Genomic DNA, 12,406 nt, shown 5'->3' on the forward strand with positions numbered 1-12,406 from the left:
CAAAAATAAACACAACATGACACCCAAGTGACTACCCTTGTGACTACTTGTGCATTATCTTCCTCTTACGCGTGCTCCTACGTGGTGCTTCCCCTGTGGCTTCAGCAGATATGGAGGCCCCTTGCTCACTTTCTTGCTGCTCCTGTCTCAACATCTTTGGTGGGCATCCTCTGGGGTTGCGATCCTGTGAGGGCTCGGCAACAGTCTGCTGCTCCTGCTGCTGTGCAGGGGTTGAGACGCCGATCTCAGTTGGGTGGGGACTCTGGTGGGGCTCTGACCGAGGACTTTGCAGTGGCATGGTCGTGTGAGCGCTTGGAGAGGAGCCCCCACTTCCTTATTGTCTGCCACCAACATCCCTCTCATGGGTCAGCCCCACTTCAGAGCTAGCAAGTGGCTTGACAGCACCTTGCTGCAATTCAGGGGGGCCATGGGGACCCATTTCTGTACTGGAAGTCCTACTCCTGAGGACTTGCCTGAAGGTCTGGTTTGTTTGCTCAACAGCTGACCATCGCTCCTCAAAAGATGTCAGTTTATTCTGAACAAAGACCATGTTTCCCATACCCTGGCGACTAAGCTCCTCCATGGACATAGCCATCCTCTCCTCTACCGTAACCATCCTCTCTTCTACGGTAGTGAGCCTTACCATGCAGGTAGCCATCCTTTCCATGGAGGTTGCCATCCTTTCCATGGTGATGCGTTCATGCGCCAACGCCTCCACAAAGGCTCTGCTCATGTTCGCGATGGACTCCTCCATTCGCTCCACACTCGCAGCGACCCTGGAGACAAAACCTGCCAGAGACTCCTGCACCTCTTCCTGGAGTTCCAGCACCGCTCTTCTGGATGGACCCGGAGGCAGAGGGTCGACATGCAGCTGAGCCGAGCTGGCAGAGTCCTGCGCCCTCCAACTAGGACTCTCCACTGCTGTCCCTGTCTCCACAATCTGCTGAAGCTCACTTGTGAGCTGTGATACACCAGGTGACAACTCTACTCTATCTCGCAAAGGTACCACCGAGGTGTGAGTGTCTGCGCTGGTGCTGGGTGCGCTTATTTCTGCTGACGCTGCGCCCTCAGAGGTTGCAACTTCCTCTGAGGAGTATAGAGGCTCAGGCAGTTCCTCCTGGATAGTGAGGATGGGGGCTTTCGATGGTGCTGTGGGAAGTAAAGGAAAGAGTCAGAGATGTGAGGCCAAGGTTACATGCACATTGAATATTGCAGATGATCAAAAATCAATCTGTTAGAGCATCAGAATCATTATCAGTGACTCATGCAATGTCAATGAGAGAGATGATAAACTATTCTGTCACCAGCTTGCTCTGATGCACCCGTCTGTCTGTCCCCCACTTGCGCATCCTCCTCTACTCCCACGATCTCCAGGGCCGCCTCCTCCCAGGGGGTGAGCTGGGCTACTGAGGGTGGCCCTCCTCCTGTCCTCGCTCTTTCCCTCTTATTGTGAGCTCTCTTTTCCTGCAATGAGGAAGACAAGTGGAGTTTGAGTGAGAATGAAGGAGTGAGTGTAGAGAATCCATATCATTGATGGCTAGAAGGAGACAACAATGGAGTGAGGTGGCAAGACCAAGGGCCCTCCCTGTGTGTTGTAAGTTGTTTTCATAGCATCACAGCGATAGGGAGTGTGGGGGCTGCATAGTCGAATAGTTAGGTGAATGTGACCATAGAGAGAGAGGGAATGGGTAAGGGTGCAGGGATGTCAGTGTCAAGTGGGATGTGGAGGAAGAGGTTGTCAAAGCTGAGTGCTGGTGAGGAGAGGCAATGGGGATCAGATTGAGGGTGATGGGAAAGTCATACTCACTTTTCCAGTGCGCAGAACGTCATGAAACCTCTTCCTGCACTGCAGCCAGGTTCTGCGGCACATAGTCAGCGAGTTGACCTCCTGGGCCACTTGCATCCACACAGCTTTCGTCTGCTGGAGAGGATTTTTTTTCCCTGAGGAAGAGAAGAGCACCTCCTTACTTCCTCTTGCTCCCTCCACCAGAGCTTGCAGGGCGGCGTCATCGAATCTTGGTGCAGACTTTGGCCTATTGCTGGACATATTGGCTGAATGAATCGATCACATCACTGGCCATAAAGTTTAAAGTCTGCAGAAGAAGCAAGGCTGCTTGCAGGCCTTAAATCCAGCAGCATTGATGATGTCATCGGAGGCGACTTTCAGAATGGAAAGACTCATTGGGCCAGGGGTTCCCACACACTGGGAATCAATAGGCCAATTAGGTGAAAATTGCATTTTCCCCCCACATCAAAGTGGAGTCGGGTGGATAACACGAAAAGCGGCTGACACGCCCCCAGCCCGCCCCAGTGACAAAATCGAGCCCTGTGTTGTTCAAGTACCTGTCTGACACAAAGGGCTGGATTTTAATGGGGAAGGTGGGTTGGGGGCGGAGGACTCTGAGGCGGTCGGGAAACCCGGGAGGCCTGGTTTCCTGCAGGCCCTGCTGACTTTAACGGCAGGGGCTGATTTGCATGTGAGGCCTCTGTTTCCCACCCGCAGCCAAACAAATTGAAAGGCTGGCTAGCTCCGGGCGGGTAGGCCTGCGGCACTAGGCTACCCAGAAGAAGGAGGGAGGGTTCGCATGGGGGCCGGGCCGTTAAGAGGATCGGGGGCTCGGGAAGAAGATCGAGTGTCGGGCCTGGCCATTCAGAGAATATGCGGGGGGGGGGGGGGTTGATGGCAGTAGATTGGGGGAGGGAGGTGGGGTGAGGGAGGATCAGGATCAGCTGATCGGGGGGGGAAGGGGTGGTGGAGGGAAGATCGTGGCCGACCACTGGAGGACAGTGGGGGGGGGGGTGAAGGGAAGATCGTGGCTGACCACTGGAGAATCGGGGGGGGGGGAAGGGGTGGTGAAGGGAAGATTGTGACCGATCACTGGAGAATCGCGGGGGCGGGGGGGAGGCGGTGGAAGGTGAAGGGAAGATCGTGGCCGGCCACTGGAGGATCATGCCAGTGGAGGGGGGGGAGAAGATCAGATCGGGGCTCGCCATCAGAGATTGTTTGGGGGGAGGGGGGGGGGTGCGCGGCGGGGAAAGAAGATTGGGGCTGGCCATAGCACCATCGGTAAGTGGGGGGGGTCCAGGAAGGTGATTGGAGGCCTCGTGAGGGAGTCTCCGATAGCGGGGGGTGGGTTAGGTAGGGACCCTGGATCCAGGAGGTAGGTATAAAGGCACTTACCTCCTGGATGCAGCAGTCCTTGCCTTGCTGTAACTGCCGGTTTAGCCACATCTTCCTCAGGCAGCTTTCCTAACTCTATACTAACTTTTAGTAGGTGCCATTTCCATGTTCCCTATTGAAGCATCCTTGAATGTTTTGCACCATTAAAGGCAGCATAAAATTGCAATTTATTGTTACAAAATACAGCAAAAATATATATAGTACGTGAAAACCTTAATCATGATCCATAAACATATCTGATGCGTACGGAACAATTCACCTACACTTCATGACTTGGTACTTTCCATTTTAAACTGGAAGCAAATAGATTCTCAGAAATTTTGAGCCACATCACCTTTAGTTCAAAATAAGGAACAGGATATTTGTGACAGAAGGAAACGCAGCCCTGAGTCATAATTACATTTCGCAGTGTATGGTCGTCACAAAGCCATGGTCAATGGTACATGTGACCCAAAGTAACTTCTGAATGAGTCAGAGTCTGTATTTATTAAAGGTAGGTACAGGCTTGCTCATGAAATGTACTTAGTAAGGTTTCAGTAAAATATTTCAACTCTATTCACAAGTTGAAATCCAAATGAGAAAGCTGTTGGAAAATCTTTTACGCTTTCAATACTTCCACAGGCTCTTTATAATGGAAGTCAAATACACTGGTAACAAATATTTAAAGGCCTATGAGGTGTCTTCCTGAAAAATTGTTTGCTTAACCTATTTTACTTTAGACAGGGAGAAGAAGCAGTTAACCTATGTACCATTTTTATTCCAGTGATGTCATACAGAAATTCTGTATTTCAATGAGATTTACACCACTGAATTGTGGAATTCTGAATGAAAGAGCCCTGAAAATCCTCAGGGGTTCTGCCAGTCTCCCGCTGCGATTCTGATGGGAGACCGAAGGAACTCCCCCTCCTTCTTGGGGCGCTACCAGTGAATTTCGCAGCGCTACGTGCAACAGCACCACGGGCGTCGGCATGTTGCGCCGCGTAATTGCAGGCTTCCTCCCCTGATTAAAGGGGCGGGGCCTAGCGCTGCATGCACCGGGGCCCTGCTGGACCATTGGGGAGTGGGGTGCCGGGAAAACAGCCCAGCACTCAAGAGAAGTGCTGGGATGAGCGATCGCGGCCGGCACCCCGAAGAAAAAAGGGGAAGGGGGTAGGTGCCCTTTAAGTAGCGCTGCCGCGGCTGCAAAAACACCACCCTGAACCTGTTGGACATATCGTCCAGTGATAGGTCAGAGGGCACGACCCAACAGCGCTACGGGGTGCGACTGGCTACCGCTGCCGCTAACCTCCCACTGAATTTCAGAGGAGGCGTAAGCGGCGCCGTGCCTGGGCGCTAGGGGCTTTGTGCCCCACTTGCACCTCCCGGGAGCACTAACGGGAGGCACAAAGCAACCCAATTTCTCCCCCCTAGTCTCAGGTAAGTACCCCATTCCTTTTTTTACCTGAGGCGCGATCTTGCCAGCCCTGGGGAGGCGGGTATGGAGGCGGGACTGCCAGGAAAATAGTAGAATTTGGGGGCGGGTGCCCAACCCGCCCCTAACCCTCCTCTGTGCCATCTTGCCAGGAGGCGGGTAGCTGGCCCGCACCAGGTCCCGTCTCCTTGGAGACGGGAAGGGAATTACAGCCACTTAGCTGCCTGTTAACAGGCAGATAAGAGGATTATCCCCATTTTGCCCACAAAAGTGCGGGCTTCCCGAAGGTTGCAAACCCCGCCAGGGTCACCAAGGTGAGTAGTGGGTCTGCAGGGTTCAGAGGGGTGCAAAAGTGCGCTGTGAAGGTAAGTGATGGGTGCAAGTGTGGAGCGGTGAGTATGTGAGGTAAGTGGAAAGTGATAGTAAAAGTTTACTTACCTTTGTTTCTTCCTGCAGGCTTCAAGAGTTGGGTATGCGGAGAGTCTCGCACCTCCGTGGCAGAGATGACAGATGCTGTTGCATTCTCCAATGCAACAACCATCTAATTTCTGCAAAACAAAGAGGTTTGATGAGTCTTGAATTCAAGAACTCATCAAACTACAGAGAATGTCAGTGTTTGACAGCTTCACAGAGCTGTCAAACGATAACAATTCATCTGTCAAACATTTTTGCCAGATTAAATGTCATACGCTGACGTTCTCTGTAACTGGCTTTCCCTTAATTGGCCTGCTAAGCCCGCTGAGCGGGCTTAACAAGGCCTATCAAGAGAAAATAGCGTGGGTTGGTCACAAATTGATGGATGCGGGACTTCAACCCGACAAGCAGCAGTCCCACCTCCAACGCGCCCCCATTGGCAAAATCGCCCCCACAGTTACTGCAAAACAGCAAAGGCAGCAGCAAGCATTTACATGAGAACTGCTATGATATAATATCAGAATGGTTTTATAACAAATCTCATGGACAGAACTGACTTTTTTGAATCACAAAAGAGCAATTATTAAATATATTACAGATGCTGAAGGTGGATAAGGCATATGGCCCTGACAGTTTATACCCACGATTTTAAAGACGTTGGAGTAGGTGAGTGTGGGTCCACTTACAGGTATTTCCCAGAGATTACTGGACTCAAGATTGATCCCAGAAGACCGTAAGGTAGTAAATGTAACTCCCATCTTCAAAAATGAGGCAAATGACAAGCTAATTTTTGACCTGTAAGTTTTAATGTTGATTCTGGGAAAATTCACAGAATCACAGAATCATAGAAACCCCACAGTGCAGATAGAGGCCATTTCGGCCCATCGAGCCTGCACCGACACATATCCCACCCGATCCCCCTACACCAACACATATCCCACCCTATCCCCGTAACCCCACGTATTTAATCCCCCTAACACTAAGGGTCAATTTTATCATAGCCAATCATCCTAACCTGCACATCTTTGGACTGTGGGAGGAAACCGGAGCACCCGGAGGAAACCCACGCAAACACGGGGAGAATGTGCAAACTCCACACAGACAGTCACCCGAGGCCGGATTCGAACCCGGGTCCCTGGCGCTGTGAGGCAACAGTGCTAACCACTATGCCACCGTGCTGCCATTCTTCGAGGAATGCTGAGGGATTGTATAAGGGACCACTTGAGGGGAGTAGATTAATGGGAGATGCTTAGCACGACTTTAGCAACCCAAGGTCATATTTAAAAAATATATTAGAATATTTTGATAAATTACTAAGCTTGTGGATAAAGGTAAAATAGTAAATGTTTGGCTGGAATTAACACACAAAAGACTACTGCACAATGTTCAGGGCCATATAGGATGGAAATGTATTAAATTGACTACTGAATTGTTAGTTGGTATGTATATCAATGATTTGGATGAGGGAACCAAATGTAATATTTCCAGGTTTGCTGACGACACGAAACTAAGTGGGATTGTGAGTTGTGAGGAGGATGCAAAGAGGCTTCAAGGCAATTTAGACAAGTTGAGTGAGTGGGCAAATACATGGCAGATGCAGTATAATGTGGATAAATGTGAAGTTATCCACTTCGGTAGGAAAATCAGAAAGGCAGAGTATTATTTAAATGGTGATAGATTGGGAAATGTTGATGTACAAAGGGACCTGGGTGTCCTTGTACACCAGCCACTGAAAGCAAACATGCAGGTGCAGCAAGCATTTAGGAAGGCAAATGGTATGTTGGCCTTCATTGCAAGAGGATTTGAGTACAGGAGCAAGGGTGTCTTACTACAGTTATACAGGGCCTTGGTGAGACCACACCTGGAGTACTGTGTGCAGTTTTGGTCTCCTTACCTAAAAAAGGATATACTTGCCATAGAGGGAGTGCAGCAAAGGTTCACCAGACTGATTCCTGGGATGGCAGGACTGTCGTATGAGGAGAGAGTGGGTCGACTAGGTCTGTATTCACTAGAGTTTAGAAGAATGAGAGGGGATCTCATTGAAATGTATAAAATTCTGACAGGGCTAGACAGACTGGATGCAGGGAGGATGTTTCCCCTGGCTGGGGGTTCTAGAACGAGGGGTCACAGTCTCAGGATACAGGGTAGGACATTTAGGACTGAGATGAGGAGAAATTTCTTCACTCAGAGGGTGGTGAACCTGTGGAATTCTCTACCACAGAAGGCTGTGGAGGCCAAGTCACTGAATATATTTAAGAAGGAGATAGATAGATTTCTAGACACAAAAGGCATCAAGGGGTATGGAGAGAGAGCGGGAATATGGTATTGAGATAGAGGATCAGCCATGATCATATTGAATGGCGGAGCTCTTGCTCCTATTGTTCTATGTTTCTATGTGAACACGGGTACTTGGGCATTGACAGGAGCAAACATGTCCCCAGAGATGCCTTTGGGCCTAAAGATAATGGGCCGGGTTTTGCTCTCGGGGGCGAACTAATAGTGCCAGCCATTCATTACATTTACACTTGTCCACAGACTTTCTATGGGATTTTGCATTGGAACTTGCTGTGATTAGAAAGCCATTTCGGTGTAGTGCCTTCTACGGGAGATCTGTGACCTATGTGAACAGGACAAGCAACTGTGTATCTCCTTAATCAAGCCGATTGAAGAATCGTTAATGAGCAGCACAGTGTCTGAACCAGGAAATGTCAGTTAGAACAGTTAATTCAGTGTCAAGTCAGGGACAGAAAGCAAAATAAAGAGAGGGAAAGAAAGATGGGATTAAGAGAGAGATTTAAAAGAGACAGAAAGAAAAAGTAAATAAAATCCTTCTATGTGCAACTTTACTACAGCAGTCATTGATAAGACTGCAGGAAAGCGTGCCTTAATAAAGTATATAAATGTTCAATGAACAAGCAGAGAAATGCTCATTTCCAAAAGGAAACTAGATTTCAATATTCACACAAGCTAACTTTCATTACACCAGTAAAGAGGTAGTGCTAGAGGAACAGTTGGCGTGTGGTACTCATGACACCATTATTTGCTGCCCATTGAGTGTGAATGGGCACCAAATCTAACCACCACATCTTCAGTTCCTATTTCACAAAACGCCATGAGGTTTTTTTTATTTGCAGAAAATTGCTAGGAATTGAACTTTGTGTTTTCACATTTAATCATTTGGTATCCTCCACAATCATGGTATTTTATGAATTGGAATTTTCAGGTCTAAGCGAACTTGATTGAAAAATTTACATCAATCAAAACTAAAATTATTCATTTAAATGAATGGCATATATATTTCACGAGTTTTGTTAAAAGAATAAATATTTCTAACTTTTTCAGGAACTTAAATTATTGCAATTAAGCATATGTTAAGAATTTTTAAACTTTGAACTGGAACCTAAGTACAGGTAGCCCACAAAAAACTTGGCACTGTTATATTGAATCCATTCCTTTTGGCTTTTAACATAGATGATTTTCAAGTAAACAAAACATTTTAAAAAGATATATTTTTTTTACCATTGCTGTTGACTTGGCGTATTCGTTCTGGCTGTCTAAGTGGCACTTTCCATCATGAGGGATAACAATTCCAGCCAACTTGCTGTCCATTCCAAAATGTGTATCAGCATCGGACACAAATACCAACAAGTGCAAGGAATCGTTGCGCCAACCAATTTTTTCCTAAAATGTAGATTATTTTTAATACTTCAACAAGTTGCTTTAGGACATTTATATCAGTTCTTTCCTATCTGTGCTGCAGTGACTAATCCTACAAGTAAGTGAATTTAAAAGGCTAATTTACCTTACAGACGGATGCTTGTAATATTGCATCAAATCCTCCTTCAGGAGTGTCCACATTTGCAGAAATCTGTTGTTTTTGAACAACTTCATTAAACTTTGTGGTGTCCTCAGTCAGTGATAGCATGTGTCTGTAACCAAATGTGGGCAAACAATGTTCATCGATACTCCTATTTAAAAAAAAAATACAATCGTTTTCCACTTCCATGCACAATAGAGTTTAGAATGTAGCAACACCTGAGTTTGTAAAATATTGAGCACCTCATGAAAAAGAGTGTAACAGAACTTTGCAGGTACACATGAAGGAAATTATTATTTTTTAATCAGAAAAGGATGAATCCTCTAAATAAAGGTTTTATCAGTTTGTACAGCACTATCTATGATGGAAGTTACTTTGAAATGTTTTAAGTGATAATTGAGGTACTAATAAAAGGTAAGATATCCGTTACACTTTTCACATTTTATATCTATTCCCAGAATGAAGCATGTGGAGGTTATACATATCAAATGTTTTCTCAATAAAAGTATTGACACATTAAATTACTGTATTAAACTTTTGGTTAGGATTAACAGAAACAGAATCTTATGGTAAAGTTATACTGCTTGATACTGATTTGAGAAGAGAGTGTGTGAACAGCACAGAGTTATACTATCCCAATTGCATCATTTTCTAGTCATGAAAAGCAGAGCTCTACATATGTGTCAAAGTAAGCATGCATTGAGCTTTTTGTTACTAACCACAATGTGAGGAGCAATTATTGGTATAACTCACTTTTGCCTACTGAGCACTACAGTGGTCTCCTGCTGCAGTAATACTGCAACTACCAGTCTGAGGCAAGTTGTTACTGCATGGGTTTGGTTACATTCATATGTTTAAATGTTTAGAGAGTGCAGGTAGCAATGTGTGCACTGTTTAGGCATTTTAATGTAATATAGGTAGTGTTCAGGGGCTGGAAGGGGCCCTCTGAGCATATTTTTAAACCCAGTTTGACATCACAAGTGGTATGAGCTACCCGTCTCTGGAAGTCTGACACCACTTGTCTTGTGTCAAGTCAGGCCCTATGGATTTATACTACAACTTTAGCATCGCTGTCAGGTACAAACCTCTTGGCATTGATGCTATAGCAGTGGTGTAAATGGACTCCAAGACTGATAATTGTAATATAACTGCATTCTAAGGCTAAAGTGATACAACTTGTATTGGTCTGAGATGGGTATATGTTTTGATGTGCATTATTTGTATAGATCAAAGTTATATAGGCCCATACACTTTTACAGGCTAGAAGCGGGATGAGAGTTCCCACACATATATAATGTAACATGTTCCGAAGTAGAAATCGATTTCAAAACGTGGGAAGCAGTTATGTTGGACCAGATTTTGCTGTCCAAATAACAGTGAGGCTAATGGCGCTCGCTATTATTTATGCGTAAATATAACAGCAGCTACAGGCGAGGAGCAGATGCATGGTTAAATACCAATATCGAAAAGTTACTGTCTGAGTTGCGCTGCTCCACCGTGAGCTTCGCAAAAATGCCATTTTGCTGTCTGCCTCATCATTGACATGTATTGAATGTCGTGAAGTTGGTGTACTTGCACAATAGATAAGAACTAAACTCGCCACAGAAAGTTAAGTCTCGTCATGAAGAGCAATGTGATAATTGTTAATTATTGCCAATCAACCTCTCTGGCTCTGAAAATTATCTATAACAAGTGTGGAATCTCATTCCTTCAGATATTGATTGTTGTTGGAGACTTTAAAAATGTCAAATTTTACAAACAATTAAAAAAAATTATTTTTCTGTCTCTTTTTCTCTCTTAACCCAATCTTTCTTTCTCTTTCTTTACTAATGATCAGGAGACTTGAGTTCAAATTCATCATGGTAGTTGGCGAACTTAAATTCAGTTAATTAAATAAATCTGGAATAAAAAGATATTATTAGTAATGCTGACCATGAAACTACCTGATTGTCATAAAAACCCATCTGGTTCACTAATGTCCTTTAGGGAAGGAAATCTGCTGTCCTTACCAGGTCTGGCATATATGTGACTCCAGACCCAGAGCAATGTGGCTGACTCTTAACTGCCCTCTGAAATGACCTAGCAAACCACTCAGTTGTACAAAACCGCTAGAAAGAAGTATACTAAGAATAAAACTGAATGGTCCATCAGCATCGACCTAGGCATCAGACATGACAAAGGCACACCCAGCCCAGTCGACCTTGCAAAGCCCTCCTCACCAACATTTGGGAACTTGTGCCAAAATTGGGAGAGCTGTCCCACAGACTAGTCAAGCAACAGCCTGACATAGTCATACTCACAGAATCATAGCTTTCAGCCAAGTCCCAGTCTCCTCCATCACCATCCCTGGGTATGTCCTGTCCCACCGGCAGGACAGAATCACCAGAGGTTGCAGCACAGTAGCATACAATCAGGAGGGTGTGGCCCTGGGAGTCCTCAACATTGACACTGGACCCCATGAACTGTCATGGCATCAGGTCAAACATGGGCAAGGAAACCTTCTGCTGATTACCACCGACCACCCTCCCTCAGCTGATGAATCAGTACTCCTCCATGTTGAACACCACTTGGAAGAGGCACTGAGGGTAGCGAGGGCACAGAACATACTCTGGATGGGGGACTTCAATGTCCACCCCCACCAAGAGTGGCTTGTAGCACCAGTACTGACCAAGCTGGCCGAATCCTGAAGGATATAGCTGCCAGACTGGGCCTGCGGCAGGTGGTGAGAGAACCAGCACGAAGGAAAAACCTACTTGACCTCGTCCTCATCAATCTATCGCTGATGCATCTTTCCATGACAGTATTGGTAGGAGTGACCATGGCACAGTCCTTGTGGAGACGAAGTCCCGTCTTCACACTGAGGACACCCTCCATCATGTTGTGTGGCACTATCATTGTGCTAAATGGGATAGATTCAGAACAGATCTAACAGCTCAAAACTGGGCATCCATGAGGCAATATTGAATACCACCACAATCTGTAAACTCATGGCCCAGCATATCCCTCACTCTACTATTAACATCAAGCCAGGGGACCAACCCTGGTTCAATAAGGAGTGTAGAAGAGCATGCCAGGAGCAGCACCAGGCATACCTAAAAATGAGGTGCCAAACTGGTGAAGCTATAACACTGGATTATATACATGCTAAACAGAGGAAGTAGCACGCTATAAGCAGAGTTAAACGATCCCACAATCAACGAATCAGATCAAAGCTCTGCAGTCCTGCCTCATTAAGGCGTGAATGGTGGTGGACAATTAAACAACTAATGGAAGTAGGAGGCTCCATGAACATCCCCATCCTCAATGATTGTGGAGCCCAGCACATGAGTGCAAAAGACAAGGCTGAAGCATTTGCAACCATCTTCAGCCCAGGAGTGCTGAGTGGATGATCCCTCTCAGCTTCTTCCTGAGGTCCCCACCATCATAGAAGCCAATCTACAGCTAATTCGATTCACTCCAAGTGATATCAAGAAATGGCTGAGCGCACTGGTACAGCAAAGTTTATGAGCCCCGACAACATCCCAGCTGTAGTGCTGAAGACGTGCTCCAAAACTAGCCATGCCTGTAGCCAAGCTGTTCCAGT

At 46.3% G+C, this 12,406-nt stretch overlaps 1 protein-coding gene across 2 annotated transcripts in view; it reads right to left on the minus strand.

Annotated features, from left to right (window-relative positions):
- Nucleotides 1-12,406, minus strand: part of itgb6 (integrin, beta 6) — a 105,027-nt gene that overhangs the window by 83,809 nt on the left and 8,812 nt on the right. For both annotated transcript variants that reach the window (XR_015078192.1, XM_085986390.1), the window contains exons 5-6: nt 8,809-8,974; nt 8,526-8,687 (exon numbers count right to left, since the gene is read on the minus strand). Coding sequence is in view for 1 of the 2 variants with exons in the window: in XM_085986390.1 (XP_085842516.1) it covers nt 8,526-8,687; nt 8,809-8,974 (328 nt within the window). In the remaining variant the exon portion in view is untranslated. The remainder of the gene's footprint in view (nt 1-8,525; nt 8,688-8,808; nt 8,975-12,406) is intronic.

This window comes from Somniosus microcephalus, chromosome 4 (genome assembly GCF_052327205.1).
Source record: "Somniosus microcephalus isolate GS21.2 chromosome 4, FLI_Smic_1.0, whole genome shotgun sequence".
Lineage (NCBI taxonomy): Eukaryota > Metazoa > Chordata > Chondrichthyes > Squaliformes > Somniosidae > Somniosus > Somniosus microcephalus.